This window comes from Kogia breviceps, chromosome X, assembly GCF_026419965.1.
Source record: "Kogia breviceps isolate mKogBre1 chromosome X, mKogBre1 haplotype 1, whole genome shotgun sequence".
Lineage (NCBI taxonomy): Eukaryota > Metazoa > Chordata > Mammalia > Artiodactyla > Physeteridae > Kogia > Kogia breviceps.
In genome coordinates this window covers 80,640,021-80,665,119 of record NC_081330.1, presented here as the reverse complement: position 1 = coordinate 80,665,119, position 25,099 = coordinate 80,640,021, and the positions used below count along the sequence as shown (strand labels likewise).

Below are 25,099 nucleotides of genomic sequence, written 5' to 3'. Positions count from 1 at the left end.
CTTGCAAGTCTGGACCTCAGTGTCTCCATCTCTAAAATGCATATAGAAGAAAAGACTTCCAGGGCCCCATTCAGCTTTGACTATCTACAGATATCATGTACTGTTTTGCCTGGAAGCCTAAGACCTGACAGGAGACCTGATAAATGTCTTGAAAATAATTTTAATAAAATTAGGGAATGATGACCATCATTGTCCTGTTCACAGCTGTATCTCTAGAGTTTAACATAGTACCTGGCATATAGTTGCTGCTAAATAGATATATGTTGAATAACTGCAAAATGACTAGCTCTTCTCATGCTAATGATGACAAAAGGTAAGTTAGAAGCAGAATGCTTAAATTGTTAGTTTTCTTTTCTTCTTCTGTTCAGGATGTCTTTTTCTCAAATTAAACAAAACCATTAAAAAATAAGAGGATAGGGGCTTCCTTGGTGGCGCAGTGGTTGGGAGTCTGCCTGCCGATGCAGGGGACAAGGGTTCAAGCCCTGGTCTGGGAGGATCCCACATGCTGCGGAGCAACTGGGCCCGTGAGTCACAACTACTGAGCCTGCGCATCTGGAGCCTATGCTCCGCAACAAGAGAGGCCGCAACAGTGAGAGGCCTGCGCACTGCAATGAAGAGTAGCCCCCGCTCACCACAACTAGAGAAAGCCCGCACACAGCAATGAAGACCCAACGCAGCCAAAAATAAATAAATAAAATAAAAGAAATTTATTTAAAAAATAAGAGGATGACAGGAAGAAGACTATTTGCAACTTGGAAAACTGACAAGGGATTAATATCTGGAATATACAAGGAACTCCTATAAGTCAGCAAGAAAAATATGAGAAACTATGGGAAAATGGGCAAAGGATGGCAACAGGGCCTTGAGTGTCCAGGTGGTATGGATAGGTAGGGCCTAGAGCAGCCAGAAATCCCTTGGCTGGTCACTTCAGGCCAATGAGTTGCCTCATCCTTTTACTTTAGTATGCTATACAAATATTACTGTTTTATACAATGTATTATTTTCTATGTATACAACAAGATGTAAAGACCATTGGAAATCATCAGGATAGGCAATTAACAGAAAGAAAAAAAACAGTAAGTTTGAAAACTCCAGGCTTAAACACATCAAATGCAAATGTCTTGAAGCTATAGCATGATAAACTCTATTAGACATAGGAAGAATTTCTTGATGGTGAAGGGTATAAGACACTAATATGAATGACTGAGGAAAGCGAGTTCCAGCTTTTCTGGAGGCATTTGAGGACAGAATTTATTTCACAGATATGAGACGACTGAGATGATCTTCCTCAGAGAGGCAGATGAGGCAACTTTATAAGGAATATTTAGCTTTGCTTGCCCTGTGTCTCAGTCTCCCTGATCATAATATGATTTCTAAGATTACAAGAAGTAATACCACCAATCATTGGTCAAGGTGACCTAGAACTAAGCCAATACTCTTTTATCCCACTGTCTGGATTTAGAAAGAAGAATGTCATCTTTTCAGAGAACTCATTAAAAATATATTTTCTTTTACTGGTTTCACTGAATAACTTTGATAAAAATAACTCTATTTCCTACTTCCTCATTTGTAAAATGAAGGTATTGTAACTTAAATGTGAGGCACTTTCTGCTCCCAGGAGTAATTAATAAATGAATGAATGAATAAATAAATAAATATTTTCTAATAGATAGTGACTTTTTTCTATACTAAATTCAGTATTAAGTGATCTCCCTTAACCTACAGAAAGAGTAGATTATGCCTTGTTAACACATTCATGCCTGAGTAAGACATGCCTCCATGGATATCAAGGAGGAAATGGCAAAACATGCAGAAGTAACATGGATCACTACCACAGCATTCTCTAGTGAGAGCATACCTAGACCTCACAGAATCAGAGAAAGTAAGAGCGAGACAACACTTAAAGAGCAACTCTACCAACCTGCTAATTTTAGAGTTGGGGAACAAGGTCCAGGATGGAAAAGATTCACCTGATGTTCCTCAGTCAGTTGTGACTAAGGTGGGACCTGAACCTGGGACTCTCAATTCTGGTTTTGATATTCTTCTTGTAAATCATATTGTTCCTCATAGCTTTTGGTTTAGGTGACACAACCCTGAGCTAAAATACTGTCTTCTGGCCCATTTAGACACAGCTTTCTCTACCCTTCTTTTGCTCTAGCTAAACGTTCCTTTGACAGCTGTGGTTGAAGGATGACAAAGAGATACTTCCCATTCCAATTTAAACCCTTAGCTTCAGCATCAAGAATAATAAAGAGATATGGAACTCACAGATCACCAGCAAAAGCTTTGCTTAGGTTGGCTGGATTAGGCAATTCCTCAAAGCAGGGTCATAGCACTCCCTCTTTTGGAAGGATAAATACTTGCATTGCTGTTCTGAGCCCATGCCCTGTAGGAACATGCCAAGATGTTTGGGAGTTGGGAACAAAATCCTTCTAACATTAAGACTCCCACTGGACCAGTGCCTGAGAACTCTGGGAAAGTAATTTTGCCTCTTAGACACTCAGTCTTTTGATCTAGAAAATAGGAATAACAATTAACAACCTATTTCCTGTCTGAAAATCAAATGGCATAAGATGTGAATGTACTTTGCCAAAATAGTTCATGCACGTGAGCACTTATATTTAATTCCAACTTTCAAAAGTACTTATTGAGCATCTACCATCTGCCAAACACTGTGCTAGATGTTCAGGATGTATCAGTAAATCAATAAAAAAAACGCTTTCCCTCATGGAATTTACTTTCTAGTAGGGGAGAAGGGCAATAAACAAAACATAGAAGCAAAATATATAATAAGTCAGAAAGCAGTAAGTGTAATGGAGAAAAATAAAACGAGATAGTACATGGTTACAATTTTAAATAGAATAGTCAGGGAAGGTCTCAAGGAGATGATATTTGAGTGAAGCCTTGAAGGAGGTGAGAAATGGAGCCACATAGACATCTGAAGGAAGAGTGCTTTAGGCAGAAGGGAAAGCCAGTGGAAAGCCTATGAGGGGAGAGTATGTCAGGCCTTTTTAAGGAACAGCAATTAGGCCATTGTGGCTAAAGTAGTGAGAGCATGTGGGAAAAGAGCAAGAGATGAAGTCACAGAGGTAAGGAAGGGTTGATCACACAGGGCTTTGTAAGTAATAATGAGAAAATTGGCTTTTACTCAGGAATGAAAGGTGAATCATTGGAAAGTTTTAAGCAGAGGAGTGATATGAACGACTTAGGTATTGACATCATCCCTTGGCTACCGGGTAAAGAACAGACTGTACTAACTTGTATTATAGACCCTATGACATTATAAGATAGCTGTCATTTAAAAAAAAATTTATTGGGGTATAGTTGATTTACAATGTTTTGTTAGTTTCAGGTGTACAGCAAAGTGAATCTGTTATACATATACATATATCCACTCTTTTTCAGCTTCTTTTCCCATATAGGCCATTACAGAGTATTGAGTAGAGTTTCCTGTGCTATACAGTAGGTCCTCATTAGTTACCTATTCTATTAGTAGTGTGTATGTGTCAATCCCAATCTTCCAATTTATCCATCCCCTGACTTACCCTGCAGTAACCATAAATGTATTTTATACACCTGTAATTCTATTTCTATTTTGTAGATAAGTTCATTTGTGGCGTTTTTTAAGATTCCACATACAAGTGATATCATATGATGTTTGTCTTTATCTGTCTGGTTTACTTCACTCAGTATGACAATCTCTAGGTCCATCCATTTTGCTGTGAATGGCATTATTTCTTTTTTTATGGCTGAGTAATATTCCATTTATATATGTACCACATCTTCTTTATCCATTCCTCTGTTGATGGACATTTAGGTTGCTTCCATGTCCTGCTATTATAAATAGTGTAAGATAGCTATCATTTTACAGCAGTGCTCCTCAAACTTTAATATGTATTGTAAGTCAAATGTGAACCTTGTTAAAATGTAGATTTGAACTCAGGTCTGGAGTGGAATTAAAGATTCTGCATTTCTAACCAGCTCCCAGGTGATTCAGATGCTGTTGATCTAGGATAGAACAGTTTGAGGGTAGGAGCTATGTCTAAGGCCTAGCATGGAGCAGAACTCCACTAAATGTTTGCAGAATGAATGACACATCAGTGGTTTGATGTCCAATGCCATGTAACACATTCAAGAGGGTAATTTAAAAATATATCAACCATTTGTATGAAGGTAGGAGGAAGAGAAAAGATAAAAGAGAGACAATGATGGATAGGTAAATAGATGAAAAGGGAAGGAAGGAAAGGAAAACTACATTTTCCCAAATACTTACAATATCAGATTTACTTCATTTCCTCAATAAAGTTAAGAGGTTGGTAAAATGAAGCCTACTGGACAAATCATAAAATCAAAGGTTAGAGGAGTTAAGAGGCACCTTCAAGGCCACAGGGTTAATTAGTGACTAAGTTAAGATGTGAAAGCCAGCACTCCATTTCCACAGAGCCCTTGTTCTTTCTACCCTACCTTATTGCCTTGAGGAAGGGGGAGAAGATAACCTTTAACCTTCCTGGAAGGGGTGAAAAAATGAATTTAGGTGAAGAAAGTTAAGGTCCAAATCCTTGGTCTTGATCTTTTCAGAGCTGCACTGTCCGATGTGGCTGCTATTAGTCACATGTGGCTATTTAAATTAAAATGAAATAAAATTTAAAATTCCATTTCTCAGTCATACTAGCCACATCTCAAGTGCTCAACAGCTGCAGATATCTGCCCAGTGGCTACTGTAATGGAGACTGTAGATACAGAACATTTTCATCACCGCAGGAAGTCCTATTAGGCAGCACTGCTCTAAAGAAACAAGAACTTTGAAAAATGCCAGAGCTATACCATTGATTACAGAGTGGGCCCTGGACCTAATAAGTAGGGCTGGAGGACAGAAAGTAGGACCTGATCTCTCATCTGGAAGAAAGGGGTTAAAAATATTCAAGGTAGAGTTTTCACTGGGTCAAGCATAACACTATAGAATGTGTGTGTGTGTGTGTGTGTGTGTGTGTGTGTGTGTGTGTGTGTGTGTGTGTGTGAGGAGAGAGAGAGAGAGAGAGAGAGAGAGAGATAAATCCTTCTAAAAACATTCTTTTCTCTATCTCTCATTGGTTTTCTCATACTGTTTAGTAAAAGGTCCTTTGAAAATGCCAACTTGTCTCTGCTGGACTCAAGGCAGTGTGAGAAAAAAAAGGTTCTCATCCTCACTCAGGTCAGAAAAATGGCAGGGATGGAGTTAGACAATGTGGAGCCACAGTCCCTGGAGGGCAGAGTGGCATAGTGGAAGACAAGTATTACCAGGGATACTTGCAAAACATAGAGATTTCCATGTTTTATCCCAGGCTGAGAATTCACAACTTTGCGTGGGGGATCGGTTCAAAGAGGGCTGGAATCTGCATGTTTACCAAGCTATTCCAGGGACTTTGGTGCACATTCAAATTTATAAACCACTGGCTTGGCAGGAAATGTGTTTTGCTGTAATGAAGTCAGGCCCTTACATGGGGTGGCAACAAGTGGATCAGAAAACAAGAGGATAGGGATAGAGATTCCAGCAGAGGGGACAGAGGGAGGCAGAGAGAGAGAAGGTGGGGGAGAGCGAATATGAATATGAAAGTTAGACAGACAGGTAGATAGCAAAAAGGGGAGAGATAAACAGAGAGACTGAGAAACCCCAAGGGAGGAGTCTAACCCACTGAACAGAATCTAGGAGGTCAATCAAGCCGTGTTTCCTAATATCTTGGTATTTTCACAGGTATGGCCCAGGAAGGTTGTCATTTCTTCATGGAAGTGCCCTCTACCCCACCCTGAGTGCCCTCACATGCACCATCATAGCTGGGCCTACCTCACAAATGTCCTTTAGGTGCTTGATGTAATGACGCTCAGTGCTCATGATCTCATTGATTACGTTGGCTCGCATCTGGTCCCGGTTTTGGAGTGGCCGGCCCAGACAAAGGCAGTCTGAGTTGGGGTCCAGGTGCCCATTCTGAACGTCACTGGGCCCTTCCTCCACCCCATCCTCCTGGTTCACCCAGAGCTGTAGAGGCAGGCAGAAGAAGAATAACAGGTCAGCTTCCTTCTTTGAGACGTTTTCAGCCAAATAGAAAAAGGACAATCTAAATTCTTCAGGTATTCAGAGAACCTTCAATCAGAGCTCTCTTAAACTGAATGCCTGGCCTGGCTCTAGGGTGACTTGCTGGTCCTAGGCATGAGTCTATTCCTCTCTAGGCCTATGGTGACCTACCCATAAAATGGACAGTGGGGAAGAGTAGGACTAAATCATCTCTAAGAGTCTTCCTGGCTAGGAAGGTTTCAGAGGAGAAAAGAGTTATGGCAAGCAGAACTCATTCATGCTGGAGCATATCTAGGCAACATAGCTGTGTCAAAAAATATATATTAAATTATACATCTTGGGAGGAGAGGCATCCAAGATAGTGACATAGGAAGATCCTTAGCTCACCTCCTACCATAGACACACCAAATCTACACCTATATAGAGAGCAATTATTGAGGGCTGATCGAACAGCCATTGCACATAAAAGGACCAGATAGAAATGGATAGTAAAGATGGAGACATGGTACATGTGGGAACCACACCTCTGTAGTAGCAATTTGCAGTAGGGATAGATATTGCTGAGGGGCATAGGCACAGACTCACCTACCTTGGGAAACAGGAAAAACACAAAAACCAGCAGGTTAAAGAGCAGACTCACAGACTTAGAAAACAAACTTATGGTTACCGGGGGCAAGCGTTGGGGAGAGGGATAGATTGGGAGTTTGGGATTGACATGTACACAATGCTATAATTAAAATAGATAACCAACAAGGACCTACTGTATAGCACAGGGAACTCTGCTCAATATTCTGTAATAACTTAAATGGGAAAAGAATTTGATAAAGAATAGATACATGTTTATGTATAACTCAATCACTTTGCTGTATACCCAAAACTAATGCAACATTGTTAATCAACTATACTCTAACATAAAATAAAAATTAAATAAAAATTAAATAAAGAGCACCTAGACTGTACAGTAATGAAAATCCATTTACTAACACTAGAACTTCTGCCAAATGGGAAAATAACTGCTGGAACCTCAAGGGGCAGTGCAACTAAGGAACACAAACAGAAATCTTTCTGTGCAGCTGCACAAGCTGCAGATTAAATCCCCGACATCAGCTTGGTAAATCCTGTGTCTGTGGAATAACTGAATGGATGAGTGGTCCCACAACAGAGACTGGTCTAGCCTTCCTAGGAGTGGACTATGGGGGCAAGTAAATGTGGGAGTCGGGCCAGGTCAGAGTGTGAGCTGGCCCCATGGTGCCCACAGCAGGTCCAGAGACCCAACGATAGGTATTGGAGGGCCTCCAGGGGAGGTGGAGATTGGCTCTGGCTCACTGTGGGAGCAAGGACACTGACAAAGGAGGGTCCAGGAAAATATGCTTATTACTATTATTATTTTTTGTTTGTTTCATTTTATTCAGTTGGTGGTGGTGGTCTTGCATTTATTATTTTTTCTTTTATTTTTAATTTTAATTAAATTTTTAAAGATATATACTTAATTTTCTATTTTTAATTTACTTTTTTGTTGTGTTAGTTTTTTTCTTGTGTTCTTTGTTTTTTATTTTATTTATTTATTTTTTTGATTGTTTTATGTGTATATTTTGTTTTTTTGCATTATTTGTTTGCTCTATATTTTTGTTTTATTTTTAATTTTTTGTTTATGTTAGTCTAGTCCTTACTGACTGTTCTCATATTTAAATTCTTTTGTTTCTTTGTTCTATTGGTATTTCTTTTCCTTGTTTTCTTTATCTGTGTGTGTGTTGTGCTGTTGTTGCTCTGCTGTAGGTTCGTGGTAGTTTTAGCTATTTTTTTAAACATCTTCATTGGAGTATAATTGCCTTACAATGTTGTATTAGTTTCTACTGTATAACAAAGTGAATCAGCTATATGCATACATATATCCCCATATACCCTCCCTCTTGCATCTCTCTCTGATACTCCCTATCCCACCACTCTAGGTGGTCACAAATCACAGAGTGAATCTCCCTGTGCTATGTGGCAGCTTCCCAATAGCTATCAATTTTACATTTCGTAGCATGTATATGTCAGTGCTACCCTCTCACTTCATCCCAGCTTACCCTTCCGACTCCCTGTGTCCTCAAATCCATTCTCTGTGTCTGCGTCTTTATTCCTGTCTTGCCCTAAGTTCATCAGAATCATATTTTTATATCCATATATATGTGTTAGCATATGGTATTTGTCTTTCTCTTTCTGACTTACTTCACTCTGTATGACAGACTCTAGGTCCATCCACCTCACTGCAAATAACTAAATTTCATTTCTTTTTATGGCACAGTAATATTCCATTGTATATATGTGCCATATCTTCTTTATCCATTCATCTGTTGATGGACACTTAGGTTGCTTCCATGTCCTGGCTACAGTAGATAGAGCTACAGTGAACATTGTGGTACATGACTCTTTTGAATTATGTTTTTCTCAGGATATATGCCCAGTACTGGGATTGCTGGGTCGTATGGTAGTTCTATTTTTAGTTTTTAAAGGAACCTCCATACTGTTCTCCATAGTCACTGTATCAATTTACATTCCCACCAACAGTGCAAGAGGGTTCCCTTTTCTCCACACTCTCTCCAGCATTTTTTGTTTGGGGATTCTTTGATGATGGTCATTCTGACTGGTGTGAGGTGATACCTCATTGTAGTTTTGATTTGCATTTCTCTAATGATTAGTGATGTTGACCATTCTTTCATATGTTTGTTGGTAATCTGGCAATCTGTATATCTTCTTTGGAGAAATGTCTATTTAGTTCTTCTGCCAATTTTTGGATTGGGTTGTTTGTTTTTTTGTTATTGAGCTGCATGAGTTGCTTATAAATTTTGGAGATTAATCCTTTGTCTGTTGCTTCATTTGCAAATATTTTCTCCCATTCTGAGGGTTGTCTTTTGGTCTTGTTTATGGTATCCTTTGCTGTGCAAAAGCTTTTAAGTTTCATTAGATCCCATTTGTTTATTTTTGTTTTTATTTCCATTTTTCTAGGAGATGGGTCAAAAAGGATCTTGCTGTGATTTATGTCATAGAGTGTTCTGCCTATGTTTTCCTCTAAGAGTTTGATAGTGTCTAGCCTTACATTTAGCTCTTTAATCTACTTTGAGTTTATTTTTGTGTATGGTGTTATGAAGTGTTCTAATTTCATTCTTTGTTTATTTTAACATCTTTATTGGAGTATAATTGCTTTACAATGGTGTGTTAGTTTCTGCTTTATAAAAAAGTGAATCAGTTATACATATACATGTGTTCCCATATCTCTTCCCTCTTGTGTGTCCCTCCCTCCCACCCTCCCTTACATGTAGTTCTCCAGTTTTCCCAGGGCCACTTAATGAAGGGGCTGTCTTTTTTACATCGTAGATTCTTTCCTCCTTTATCAAAGATAAGGTGACCATATATTTGTGGGTTTACCTCTGGGCTTTCTACCCTGTTCCATTGATCTATATTTCTATTTTTTGTGCCAGTACCATACTGTCTTGATTACCGTAGCTTTGTAGTATAGTCTGAAGTCAGGGAGCCTGATTCCTCCAGCTCCATTTTTCTTTCTCAAGATCGCTTTGGTTATTCGGAGTCTTTTGTGTTTCCATACAAATTGTAAAATTTTGGGTCCTAGTTCTGTGAAAAATATCCCTCGTAGTTTGATAGGGATTGCATTGAATCTGTAGATTGCTTTAGGTAGTATAGTCATTTTCACAATGTTGATTCTTCCAATGCAACAATATGGTATATCTCTCCATCTGTTTGTATCATCTTTAATATCTTTCATCTGTTTCTTACAGTTTTCTTCATATAGGTCATTTGTTTACTTAGGTAGGTTTATTCCTAGGTATTTTATTCTTTTTGTTGCAGTGGTAAATTGGAGTGTTTTCTTAATTTCTCTTTCAGATTTTTTGTCGTTACTGTATAGGAATGCAAGAGACTTCTGTGCATTAATTTTGTATCCTGCTACTTTAACAAATTCATTGATTAGTTCTAGTAGTTTTCTGGTAGCATCCTTAATATTCTCTAGGTATAGTATCATGTCATCTGCAAACAGTGACAGTTTTACTTCTTTTACAATTTGGATTCATTTTATTCCTTTTTCTTCTCTGATGGTGGTGTCTAAAACGTCAAAAACTATGGTGAATAATAGAGGTGAGAGTGGGCAACCTTGTCTTGTTCCTGATCTTAGGGGAAATTCTTTCAATTTTTCACCATTGAGAAAGATGTTTGCTGTGGGTTTGTCATATATAGCCTTTATTATGTTGAGGAGGTTCCCTCTATGCCCACATTCTGGAGAGTTTTTATCATAAGTGGGTGTTGAATATTGTTGGAAGCTATTTCTACATTTATTGATATTATCACATGAATTTATCTTTCAATTTGTTAATGTGCTGAATCACAATGATTGATTTGCTTATATTGAAGAATCCTTCTATTCCTGGGATAAACGTCACTTGATCCTGCTTTGTGATCATTTTAATGTGCTGTTGGATTCTGTTTGCTAGTATTGTGTTGAGGATTTCTGAATCTATGTTCATCAGTGATATTGGCCTATAGTTTTCTTTTTTTGTGACATATTTGTCTGGTTTTGGTATCAGGGTGATGACAGCCTCATAAAATGAGGTTGGGAGGGTTCCTCCCTCTTCTATATTTTACAAGAGTTTGAGAAGCATAGGTGTTGGCTCTTCTCTAAATATTCGATAGAATTCACCTGTGAGGCCATCTGGCCTTGGGCTTCTGTTTTTTGGAATATTTTTACTCAGTTTCAATTTCAGTGCTTGTGATTGGTGTGTTCATATTTTCCAATTTTCCTGGTTCAGTCTTGGAAGGTATTAGTTTTCTAAGAATTTTTCCATTTATTCCAGGTTTTTCATTTTATTGCATATAGTTGCTTGCAATAATCTCATGATCCTTTGTATTTCTGCAGTGTCAGTTGTTCCTTGATTTTCATTTCTAATTCTGTTGATTTGAGTCTTCTTTTTTTGTGTGTGATGAGTCTGGCTATAGGTTTATGAATTCTCTTTTCCCAAAGAATCAGCTTTACTTTTATTGATTTTTGCTATTCTTCCCTTCATTTCTTTTTATTTCTGATCTGATCTTTATGATTTCTTTCCTTCTGCAAACTTTGTTTTTGCATTTTTGTTCCTCTTTCTCTAATTGCTTTAGGTGTAAGGTTAGGTTGTTTATTTGAGATTTTTCTTGTTTCTTGAGCTGAGATTTTATTTCTATAAACTTCCCTATAGAACTGTTTTGCTATATCCTGCAGGTTTTCAGTCATCGTGTTTTCATTGTCATTTGTTTCTGGGCATGTGTTGATTTCCTCTTTGATTTCCTCAATGATCTCTTGGTTATTTAGTAGTGTATTTTTAGCCTCCATGTGTTTGTAATTTTTACAGTTTTTTTTTCCTGCAGTTAATATCTAGTCTCATAGCATTGTGGTCCGTAAACATACTTGATACAAATTCAAATTTTCTTAAATATACCAAGACTTGATTTGTGACCCAAGATATGATCTATCCTGGAGAATATTCCATGAGCACTTGACACGAAAGTGTATTCTGTAGTTTTTGGATGGAATGTCCTATAAATATCAACTAAGTCCATCTGGTCTAACGTGTCATTTAAAGTTTTTGTTTCCTTATTTATTTTCATTGTGGATGATCTGTCCATTGGTGAAAGTGGGGTTAAACTGCACCACTATTTTTCAGTTAATGTTGATTTCCCCTTTTTTGGCTGTTAGCATTTGCCCTATGTATTGAAGTACTCCTATGTTGAGTGCATAAATATTTACAATAGTTATATCTTCTTCTTGGATTGACCCCTTGATCATTATGCAGTGTCCTTCTTTGTCTATTTAATAGTATTTATTTTAAAGTCTATTTTGTCTGATATGAGTATTGGTACCCCAGCTTTGTTTTGATTTCTATTTGCATGGAATAACTTTTTCCATCCCCTCACTCTCAGTCTCTATATTTCCCTAGGTCTGAAGTTGGTCTCTTGTAGACAGCATATATATGGGTCTTGTTTTTGTATCCATTCAGCCAGTCTAAATCTTTTCATTGGAGCATTTAATCCATTCACATTAAAGGTAATTATCAATATGTATGCTTCTATTACCATTTTCTTAATTGGTTTGGGTTTGTTTCTGTAGGTCTTTTCCTTCTCTTGTGTTTCCTGCCTAGAAAAGTTCCTTGAGCATTTGTTGTAAAGTTGGTTTGGTGATGATGAATTATCTTAGCTTTTGCTTGTCTGTAAAGGTTTTAATTTCTCCATCGAATATGAATGCAATCCTTGCTGGGTAATCTTGGTTGTGGGTTTTTCACTTTCACCACTTTAAATATGTCTTGCCACTCCCCTATGGCTTGCGGAGTTTCTCCTGAAAGATCAGCTGTTTCCCTTAAGGGGATCCTCTTGTATGTTATTTGTTGCTTTTCCCTTTCCACTTTTAATATGTTTTCTTTGTATTTAAATTTTGATAGTTTGATTAATATGTGTCTTGGCATGTTTCTTCATTGATTTATCATGTATGGGACTCTGTGCTTCCTGGGCGTGACTGATTATTTCCTTTCCCATGTTAGGGAAGTTTTTGACTATAATCCCTCCAAATATTTTCTCAGACCCTTTTTTTTTCTCTTTGTCTTCTGAGACCCCTATCATTTGAATGTTGGTGCATTTAATGTTGTCCCAGCCATCTCTGAGACTGTCCTCAATTCTTTTATCTTTATTCTTCTCTGTGGCAGTATTTCCATTATTTTATCTTCCTGGTCTCTCATCCATTCTTCTGCTCAATTATTCTGCTATTGATTCCCTCTAGAATATGTTTAATTTCATTTATTCTGTTGTTCATCATTGTTTTCTCTTCAGTTCTTCTAGGTCCTTCTTAAACATTTCTTGTATTTTCTTAATTCTATTTCTGAGATTTTGGATCATTTTTACTATCATTACTGTGAATACTTTTTTAGGTAGACTGCTTATTTCCTCTTCATTTGTTTGTTTTCATGGGTTTTTACCTTGGTGCTTCAACTGCTGCATATTTCTCATTTTATTTAACTCACTGTGTTTGGTGACTCCACTCCACAGGCTGTAGGTTCGTACCTCCTGTAATTTTTGCTGTCTGCCCTAGTGGGTGAGAGTGGTTCAGTGGCTTGTGTAGGCTTTCTCATTAAGGGGACTTTTGCCTGTTTTCTCATGGTTTGGGCTGGATTTCTTTCTTCTGGTAGGCCGGGCTGCATCCAGGGGTGTGTCTTTGGGTGTCTGTGAACTTAGTATGACTCTAGGCAGCCTCTCTGCTAATGGGTGGGGTTGTGTTCCTGTCTTGCTAGTTGTCTGACATGGGGTGTCCAGCACTGGAGCTTATTGGCCATTGGGTGGAGCTGGATCTTAGTATTGAGACAGAGAACTCTGAGAGAGCCCTCGCCAAGTGGTATTACATGGGGCCAGGAGGTTTCTGGTAGTCCAATGACCTGGACTCTGCTCCCCACCTCGCAGGTTCAGGCCCGACACCCAGCTGGGGCACCAAGACCCTGCCAGCCACAGGGCTCAGGAGAAAAGGAAGAAAAACAAACAGAGATATAACCCCAAACCACATAATAATAGCCATACTAAACAGAAAAAATTCACACAAAGAAACATAAACCCATGGAATAGCTTCAAGATTGTGGAAGACTAAGACGTGGAAATCACCTTCCTCCCCACAAATACATCAGAAATAAATTTCCATGTGGAATAACTCCTACAGAACACCTACTGAACACTGGCACAAGTCCTCAGACTTTGAAAATGCAAGAAACTCCTCACGTACCTGGGTAGGGGAAAAGAAAAAAGAAAAAAACAGACACAAAAGAATATGGATGGGACCAGCAACTCTGGGAAGGAGCTTGAAGGAGGAAAGGTTTCCACACACTAGGAAGCCCCTTCACTGGCTGAGAATGGGGGTGGGCGGTGGGAGGGGAACATTGGTGCCACGGAGGAGAGCTCAGCAACAGGGGTGAAGAGGGTAAATTGGAAAGATTCCTGAACAAAGGATACCTGGCGACCTGCACTCACAAGCCTAAGAGGCTTCTCTGCTCACCTGCCAGGGTGGGTGGGGGATGGGAGCTGAGGCTTAGGCCTTGGAGGTCAGACCCCTGGGAGAGGACTGGGGTTGGCTGCGTGAATACAGCCTGAAGGGGGCTGGTGCACCACAGTAGGCCAGGAGGTTGTCTGGGGAAAACTACTGAACTGCCAAAGATGCAAGGGACCATTGTTTTGGAGGGTGTGAGGAGAGGATTCAGAGCACCACCTAAACCAGCTACAGAGTCAGGCACATACCACAGCTATAAGTGTGTACACCAGAGATGCGCATGAAATGATAAGGCTGCTGCTGCAGCCACCAAGAAGCCTGTGTGCAAGCACAGGTCACTATCAACAGTTCCCCTTCCAGGAGCCTGTGCAGCCCACCACTGCCAGAGTCCCATGATCCAGGGACGATTTTCCCAGAAGAGCACAGAGTGTGCATCATCCTGAGAGCCTCTGATGCCACAGGCTTCTACCGAATTTCGTACCCCTCCATCCCATGGCCTGAGAGAGCCAGACCCCCTAATCAGCTACTATTTTAAACCCGTCCAATCTGTGTGGGTAACAGGTGCCTCAGTTGACCTGCGTGCAGAGGTTGGACCAAATCCAAAGCTGAAACCCAGGAGCTGTGCTAACAAAGAAGAGAAAGGGAAATCTACCCCAGCAGCTGTTGGATCAGTGGATTAAAACTCCACAATCACCTTGATGTACCCTGCATCTGTGAAATAACTGAACAGATGACGAATCATCCAAAATTGAGGCGGTGGACATTGGAAGCAACTGTAGACTTGAGGTTTGCTTTCTCCATCTAATTTGTTTCTGGCTTTATGTTTATTTTAGTTTAGTATTTGGAGTTTATTATCACTGGTAGACTGGTTTATTTATTTGCTTTCTCAATTCCTTTTTTAAAAAATATATATTTTTTTCTTTTTTCTATTTTGGGAGTGTGTAGGTGTATGCTTCTTCATGTGATTTTTTCTGTATAGCTTTGCTTTTACTACTTCTCCTAGGTTCTGTCTGAAGTTTTCTTTACTTTTTTACATATTTTAGCACTTGTTATCATTGGTGGATTTGTTTCTTCATTTCGTTGTTGTCTTCTTTCTTTCTTTTTAAAAATATTTTTTATTTTAATAAGTATTTTACTTGTTTCTTTCTTTCTTTCCTTTTCTTTCCTTTTTTCTCACTTTACCTCTGAGCCATGTGGCTGACAGGGTATTGGTGATCTGGCCGGGTATCAGGCCTGTGCCTCTGAGGTGGGACAGCCGAGTTCAGGACACTGGTCCACCAGAGACCTCCCAGTTCCACATAATACCAAACAGTGAAAGCTCTCCCAGAGATATCCATCTCAATGCTAAGACCCCACTCCACTCAATAACCAGCAAGCTACAGGGCTGGACACCCTATGCCACACAACTACCAAGCAGGTACACAACCCCACCCATTAGCACAGAAGCTACCTAAAATCATAATAAGGTCAGAGACACCAAAACACAACACCGGATGTCCTACCCACGAGAAAGACAAGATCCAGCCTCATCTACCAGAACACAGGCACCAGGCCCCTCCAACAGGAAGCCTACTTAACACACTGAAGCAACCTTAGCAACTTCAGGAAGACACCAAAAACAACGGTGATTATGAACCTGCAGCCTGCAAAAAGGAGACCCCAAAAACAGTAAGTTAAGGAAAATGAGAAGCCAGAGGAACACATAGCAGATGAAGGACCAAAGTAAAAACCCATCAGACAAAACAAATGAAGGGAAAATAGTCAGTCTACCTGAAAAATAATTCAGGGTAATCATCATAAAAATTGTCCAAAATCTTGGAAATAGAATGGTGAAAAGACAAGAAATGTTTAATGAGAATCTAGAAGAAATAAAGACCAAATAAGTCTGTAAAACACAATACAAGAAAATTAAAATACACTAGAAAGAATCAATAGCAGAATAACTGAGGCAGAAGAATGGATAAGTGACACTGAAGATAAATAGTAGAAATATATATGGCAGAGAAGAATTTAAAAAAAGAATGAAAAGAATTGAGGACAGTCTCAGAGACCCCGGGACAACATAAAATGCACCAACCAGCGAATTATAGGGGTCCCAGAGGAAGAAGAGGAAAAGAAAGGGACTGAGAAAATATTGGAAGATATTATAGTTGAAAACTTCCCTAATATTGGAAGAAAATAATTAATCAAGTGCAGGAAGCATAAAGAGTCCCATACAGGATAAATTCAAGAAGAAACACGCCAAGACACATATTAATTAAAGTATCAAAAATTAAATACAAAGAAAAAATATGAAAAGCAGCAAGGGAAAAACAACAAATAACATACAAGGGAATTCCCATAAGGTTAACAGCTGACCTGTCAGCAAAATCTCTGCAAGCCAGAAGGGAGTGGCAGGACATATTTAAAGTGATGAAATGGAAAAACATACAACAATGATTACTCTATCCACCAAGTATCTCATTCAGATTCGATGGAGAAATTAAAATATTTACAAACAAGCAAAAGCTAAGAGAACCCAGCATCACCAAACCAGCTTTACAATAATTGCTAAAGGAACTTCTGTAGGCAGGAAACACAAGAGAAAGAAAAGACCTACAATAACAAACCCAAAACAGTTAAGAAAATGGTAACAGGAACAATCATATTGATGACTACCTTAAATGTAAATAGCTGAAATGCTCCAACAAAAAGACACAGACTGGCTGAATGGATACAAAAACAACACCTGTATATATGCTGTCTATAAGAGACCCTCTTCCGACCTAGGGACACATACATACTGAAACTGAGTGGATGGAAAAAGATATTCCATGCAAATGGAAATCAGAAGAAAGCTGGAGTAGCAACTCTCATATCAGACAAAGTAGACTTTAAAATAAAGTATATTTCAAGAGACAAAGAAGGACACTACATAATGATCAAGAGATCAATCCAAGAAGAAGATATAACAATTGTAAATATACATGCACCCAATATAGGAACACCTGAATACATAAGGCAATTGTTAACAACCAAAGAGGGGAAATGGACAGTAACACAATCATAGTAGGGGATTTTAACACCCCACTTTCACCAATGGACAGATCATCCATAATGAAAATAAATAAGGAAATACAAGCTTTAAATGTTACATTAAACATGATGGAATTAAGTGATATTTATAGGGCATTCCTTCCACAAAAACCAGAATACACTTTCTCCTCAAGTGCTCATGGAACATTCTGCAGGATAGATCATATCTTGGGTCACAAAACAAGCCGTGGTAAATTTTTAAAATACTGAAATCTTATCCAGTATCTTTTCTGACCACAATGCTACGAAACTCTATATCAATTACAGGAAAAAAAACCCTGTAAAACATACAAATACATGGAGGCTAAACAATACACTACTTAATACCCAAGAGATCACTGAAGAAATCAAAGAGGAAATAAAAAAAAATACATAGAAACAAATGACAATGAAAAGACAATGACCCAAAACCTATGGGACACAGCAAAAGAAGTTCTAAGAGGGATGTTTATAGCAATACAATCCTAACTCAGGAAACAAGAAACATCTCAAATAAATAAACTAAATGTCACCTAAAGCAATTAGAGAAAGCAGAACAAGAAAACCCCAAAGTTAGCAGAAGGAAAGAAATCATAAAGATCAGATGAGAAAGAAATGAAGGGAACAATAGCTAAGATCAATAAAACAAAAACCTTGTTCTTTGAGAAGATAAACAAAATTAATAAACCATTGCCCAGATTCAAGAAAAAAGGTAAAAGACTCAAATCAACAGATTTACAAATGAAAAAGGAGAAGTAACAACTGACACTGCAGAAATACGAAAGATCATGAGGGATTACAGCAAGCAACCATGTGCTAATAAAATGGACAAGTTGGAAGAAATGAACAATTTCTTAGAAAAGCACAACCTTCTGAGACTGAATCAGGAAGAAATAGAAAATATAAACAGACCAATCAGAAGCACTGAAATTGAGACTTTGATTAAAAATCTTCCAGCAAATAAAAGTCCAGGACAAGATGGCATCACAGGCAAATTCTATCAAACATTTAGAGAAGAGCTAACACCTATCCTTCTCAAACTCTTGCAAAATATAGCAGAGGGAGGAACACTCCCAAACTCATTCTGCAAGGCCGTCATCACCCTGATGCCAAAACCAAAGATGTCACAAAGAAAGAAAACTACAGGCCAGTATTACTGATGAAAACAGATGCAAAAATCGTCAAAAAAATATTAGCAAAAAGAATTCAACAGCATATTAAAAGGATCATTATACCATGATCAAGTGGGGTTTATTCCAGGAATGCAAGGATTCTTCAATATACGCAAATCAATCAACGTGATACACCATATCAACAAACTGAAGGAGAAAAACCATATGATCATCTCAATAGATGCAGAGAAAACTTTTGACAAAATTCAACACCCATTTATGATTAAAACCCTGCAGAAAGTAGGCATAGAGGGAACTTTCCTCAACATAATAAAGGCCATATATGAAAAACCCACAGCCAGCATTGTTCTCAGTGGTGAAAAACTGAAACCACTTCCACTAAGATCAGGAACAATACAAGGCTGCCTACACTCACCACTCTTATTCAACATAGTTTTGGAATTTCTAGCCACAGCAATCAGAGAAGAAAAAGAAATAAAAGGAATCCAAATTGGAAAAGAAAAATAAAGCTGTCACTGTTTGCAGATGACATGATACTATACATAGAGAATCCTAAAGATGCTACCAGAAAACTACTAGAGCTAATCAATGAATTTCATAAAGTAGCAAGATACAAAATTAATGCATAGAAATCTCTTGCATTCCTATACACTAAGGATGAAAAATCTGAAATTGAAATTAAGAAAACACTCCCATTTACCATCACAACAAAAAGAATAAAATATCCAGGAATAAACCTACCAAAGGAGACAAATGACCTGTATGCAGAAAACTATAAGACAGTGTTGAAAGAACTTAAAGAAGATACAAAAGATAGGGAGATATACCATGTTCTTGGATTGGAATAATCAACATTGTGACATGACTATACTACTTAAAGCAACCTACAGATTCAATGTAATCCATATGAAACGACTAATGGCATTTTTCACAGAACTAGAACAAAAAAATTTACAATTTGCATGGAAACACTAAACACCCCAAACAGCCAAAACACTCTTGAGAATGATAAATGGAGCTGGAGGAATCAGGCTCCCTGACTTCAGACTATACAACAAAGCTACAGTAATCAAGACAGTATGGTACTGGCACAAAAACAGAAATATAGATCAATGGAACATGATAGAAATCCCAGAGATAAGCCCACGCACATATGGTCATCTTATCTTTGATAAAGGAGGCAAGAATATACAGTGAAGAAAAGACAGCCTCTTCAATAAGTTGTGCTTGGACAACTGGATAGCTACATGTAAAAGAATGAAAATAGTACACTCCCTAACACAATACAGAAAAATAAACTCAAAATGGATTAAAGACATAAATGTAAGGCGAGAAACTATAAACCTCTTAGAGGAAAACATAGGCAGAACACTCTATGACACAAATCACAGCAAGATCCTTTTTGATCCACCTCCTACAGTAATGGAAATAAAAACAAAAATAAACAAATTGGACCTAATGAAACTTAAAAGCTTCTGCACAGCAAAGGAAACCATAAAGAAGATGAAAGGACAGCCCTCTGAATGGGAGAAATATTTGCAAATGAAACAACTGACAAAGGATTAATCTCCAAAATTTATAAGCAGCACATGCAGCTCAATATTAAAAAAACAAAAAACCCAATTCAAAAATGGGAAGAAGACTTAAATAGGCATTTCTTCAAAGAAGACATACAGATTGCCAACAAACATATGAAATGATGCTCAACATCACTAATCATTAGAGAAATGCAGATCAAAATTATAATGAGGTATCACCTCACACTAGTCAGAATGGCCATCATCAATAAATCTACAAACAATAAATTCTGGAGAGTGTGTGGAGAAAAGGGAACTCTCTTGCACTGTTGGTGGGAATGTAAATTGATACAGCCACTCTGGAGAACAGTAGGGAGGTTCCTTAAAAAACTAAAAATAGAACTACCATATGACCCAGCAATTCAACTACTGAGCATATACACCGAGAAAACCATAATTCAAGAGTCATGTACCAAAATGTTCATTGCAGCTGTATTTACAATAACGAGGATATGGAAGTAACCTAAGTGTCCATTGACAGATGAATGGTAAAACAAGATGTGGCACATATATACAATGGAATATTTCTCAGCCATGAAAAGAAAAGAAATTGAGTTATTTGTAGTGAGGTGTATGCACCTAGAGTCTTTCATACAGAGTGAAGTAAGACAGAAACAGAAAAATAAATACTGTATGCTAACACATATACATGGAATCTAAAAACAAGTGTTTATGAAGAACCTAGGGGCAGGACAAGAATAAAGACACAGGTGTAGAGAATGAACTTGATTACACGGGGAGGGGGAAGTGTAAGATGGGACGAAGTGAGAGAGTGGCATGGACTTATATATACTACCGAATGTAAAATAGATAGCTAATGGGAAGCAGCTGCATAGCACAGGGAGATTAGCTCAGTGCTTTGTGACCACCTAGAGGGAAGGGATAGGGAGGGTGGGTCAGAGATGCAAGAGGGAGGAGATTTGGGGATATATGTTTATATAAAGCTGATTCACTTTGTTATAAAGCAGAAAGTAACACACCAATGTTAAGCAATTATACTTCAATAAAGATTAAGAAAAGAAATATACACACACACTCATAAAGAGAAAAAAAACAAACAACTAAAAAATAAAAAACTAACAGACAGAACCCTAGGATAAATGGTAAAAGCAAACCTAAACAGAGGAGATCACACAAAGAGACATACACATACACACTCACAAAAAGAGAATAAAGGTAAAAAAATAAAAATATATTTAAAAGCTAATAAATTTAAAAAGTAAAATTAAATTTAAAAAAGGAATAGAGCAGCCAAACCAATAAACAAATTCACAAATGATAACAAGCACTAAAGTCTAAACTGTGATCAATGTAAAGCCAGAAACCAATCAGATGCAGAAAGCAAATGCAAAGGCTAAAGTTGCTCCCAAAGTCAACCGCCTCAATTTTGGGAACATTCTTTGTCTATTCAGGTATTGTTCAAATGCAGCATCTTTCAAGTTGATTGTGGGGATTTAATCTGCTTGTCCTCAGGCTGCATGGAGTAATTCCCCTTTCTTTTCTTTGTTCGCACAGCTCCTGGGCTTCAGCTTTGGTTTTGGCCCTGCCTCTGCATTTAGGCTGCCCTCAGGTATCTATTTCCCTCCCAGACTGGAGGGGTTAAAGCAGCAGCTGATTAGGGCTCTATTGCTTACTCACGCTGTGTTGAGGGAGGGGTACAGTAGTTATAATTGGAATGCAGGGAGAACCTGTGGTGGTAGAAGCCAGCATAATATCATCACAGCCTGAGGCACACAGTGTGTTCTCCCAGGGAAAGTTGTCCCTGGATCACGGGACCCTGGCAGTGGCATGCTGCACAGGTTACCGGGGTGGTGTGGGTAGTGACCTGTGCTTTCATACATGATTCTTGGTGGCAGCAGTGGTGGTGTTACCGTCCATGCCCATCTCTGCAGTCGGAGATGTTAGCCACAGCTTGCACCCATCTCTGGAGCTCACTTAGGTGGTACTTTGCCTTCTGTGGGCACACAGAGTGGGAATGCCCTCCCCTCTCTGACCCCTAAACAATGGTCTCTTGCTCCTCCAGCAGGTCCAGACTTTTTCCTGGACTCCCTCCTGGCTAGCTGTGGCACCCTAGCCCCCTTCAGGCCATCTTCATGCAGCTAACCCTAGTCCTCTCCCTGGGATTTGACCTACAAAACTTGAACGTCAGGTCCCAGCCCCCACCTGTGAAGGTTGGTCAGCAGATAAGCATCTCAGGTTCGTGAGTGCTAGTTATCACTGATCCTCTGTGAGGGAATCTCTCTGCTTTGCCCTCTGCACCCCTGTTGCTGCACTCTCCTCCATGGCTCCGAAGCTCCCCCCCAGCCACTCTTCATCCCCACCACTGAAGGGGCTCCCTAGTGTGTGGAAACTTATCCTCTTTCACAGCTCCTTCACAGATAGTCAGGTCCCGTCCCTATTCTTTTTTCTCTGTTTATTTCTTCTTTCTTTTGCCCTGCCCAGGAACGTGGGGATTTTCCTGCCTTTTTGGAAGTCTAAGATATTCTGCCAGCTTTCAGTAGGTGTTCTGTAGGAGTTGTTCCACATGTAGATGTATTTTTGATGTATTTGTGGGGAGGAAGGTGATCTCCACGTCTTAACCCTACACCATCTTGAAGGTCTTCTCTGTTTTTGGTATTTGTCTTTGGTTTTATTTGTCTTTTTCATTTTGTTTAATTTTCATTTTTTTCTTTTTTCTATGGCCACACTGTGCAGCTTATGGGCTCTTGGGTGTATAGCCTGGGATCAGGCCTGGGCCTCCATGGCAGGAGCAGTGAATCCAGGATAGTGTACCACCAAAGCATTCATGGGCACAGGGAATATTAATCAGTGTGTATGCTCCCCAGAGGTATCCATATCATCACCAAGACCTGCCCCCAGGCACCTGCTTGCAGGTTCCAGTTTTGGACACCTAATGCCAAACAACCAGCAAGACAGGAACACAGCCCCACACATCAGCAGACAGGCTGCATGAAGTGGTATTAAACTCACAGACACCCCAAAACACTCCACCTGATGTGGCCCTGGCCTTCAGAGGGTAAAGACTCAGCACCATCCACCAGAGCACAGATAACAATCCCTCCCACCAAGAAGCCTAAACAAGCCCTTGAACCAACCTCACCCACCAAGGGGCAGACACCAGAAGCAAGAAGAGCTATGACCCTGCAGCCTGATGAAAGGAGTCAATAAACACAGTACCTTAGACAAAATGAGATGACAGAGAAATATGTTGCAAATGAAGGGGCAAGGTAAAATCCCAAAAGACCAAATAAATAAAGAAGAAACAGGCAATCTACCTGAAAAAGAATTCAGGGTAATGATAGGAAAGATGATCCAAGATATCAGAAGTAGAATGGAGGTACGGATTGAGAAGATACAAGAAATGTTTAACAAGTGCCTAGAAGAACTAAAGAACAATCAGTGGTGAACAGCACAATAACTGAAATGAAAAATAAAATAGAGGAAATCAATAGCAGAAAAACTGAGGTAAAAGAATGGATAAGTGTGCTAGAAGATAGAATGGTGGAAATCATTCCCACAGAACAGAGAAAAAAGAATGAAAAGAAATGAGGACAGTCTTAGAGGCCTCTGGGACAACATTAAATGCACCAACATTCGAATTATCGGGGTCCCAGAAGAAGAGAAAAACAGGATCTGAGAAAATATTTGAAGAGATTATAGTCGAAAACTTCCCTAACATGGGAAAGGAAATAATCAACTCCAGGAAGAACAGAGAGTCCCATACAGGATAAACTTAAGGAGAAACATACTGAGACATATATTAGTCAAACTAAAAAAAATTAAATACAAAGAAAAAACATTAAAAGCAGCAAGGGAAAAGCAACAAATAAAACACAAGGGAATCCCCATAAGGTTAACAGCTGATCTTTCAGCAGAAACTCTACAAGCCAGAAGAGAGTGGTAGGACACATTTAAAGTGATGAAAGGGAAAAACCTACAACCAAGATTACTCTACCCAGCAAGGATCTCATTCAGATTTGATGGAGAAATTAAAAACTTTACCAACAAACAAAAGCTGAGAGAGTTCAGCACCACCAAACCAACTTTACAACAAATACTAAAGGAACTTCTGTAGGCAAGAAACACAAGAGAAGGAAAAGACCTACAAGAACAAACCTGAAACAATTAAGTAAATGGTAATAGGAACATACATATTGATAATTACCTTAAATGTAAATGGATTAAATGTTCCCACCAAAAGACACAGACTGGCTGAATGGATACAAAAACAAGACCCATATATATGCTATCTACAAGAGACACACTTCAGACCTAGGGGCACATACAGACTGGAAGTGAGGGGATGGAAAAAGCTATTCCATGCAAATGGAAATCAGAAGAAAGCTGGAGTAGCAATACTCATATCAGATAAAATAGACATTAAAATAAAGATTATTACAAGAGACAAAGAAGGACACTACATAATGATCAAGGGGTCGATCCAAGAAGGAGATATAACAATTGTAAATATTTATGTACCCAACATAGGAGCACCTCAATACATAAAGCAAATGCTAACATCCATAAAAGGGGAAATCGACAGTAACACAATCATAGTAGGGGACTTTAACACCCCACTTTCACCAATGGACAGATCATTCAAAATTAAAAGAAATAGGGAAACACAAGCTTTAAATGACGTATTGAACACAGAGTCCCACATGGGACGAACCCAAGGATGAACACACTGAGACACATATTAATCAAACTGACAAAAATTAAAGACAAAGAAAAAATATTAAAAGCAACCAAGGAAAAGCAACAAATAACATACAAGGGAATATCCATAAGGTTATCAGCTCATTTTTCAGCAAAACCTCTGCAGGGCAGAAGAAAGTTACATAATATTCTTAAAGTGATGTAAGGGAAAAACCTACAACCAAGGTAAATCTACCCAGCAAGGATTTCATTCAGATTTGACAGAGAAATCACAAGATATACAGAAAAGCAAAAGCTAAGAGAATTCAGCACCATCATACCAGCTTTACAACAACTGCTAAAGGAAGTTCCTTTAGCTCTCCAAGAGCTAAAGGACCTTCTCCAGGAGGGAAACACAAAAGAATTAAAAGTTCTACAAAAATAAAGCCACAATTAAGAAAATGACAATAGGAACATACATATCAATAAGTACCATAAATGTAATTGGATAAAATGCTCCAACCAAAAGACACAGACTGGATGAATGGATACAAAAACAAGACCCATATATATGCTGTCTATAAGAAACCCACTTCAGACCTAGGTA

General features: G+C 38.7%; 1 protein-coding gene across 11 annotated transcripts in view; it reads right to left on the bottom strand.

Annotated features, from left to right (window-relative positions):
• The window catches only part of ARHGEF9 (Cdc42 guanine nucleotide exchange factor 9), a 248,507-nt gene that overhangs the window by 93,851 nt on the left and 129,557 nt on the right, over window positions 1-25,099 (bottom strand). For 10 of the 11 annotated variants that reach the window (XM_059050989.2, XM_067023131.1, XM_067023132.1 and 7 more), the window contains one exon: window positions 5,822-6,013. The exons of the other annotated variant lie outside the window; for it this stretch is intronic. In XM_059050989.2, coding sequence (XP_058906972.1) covers window positions 5,822-6,013 — 192 coding nt within the window. The remainder of the gene's footprint in view (window positions 1-5,821; window positions 6,014-25,099) is intronic. 11 annotated transcript variants of the gene reach the window in all.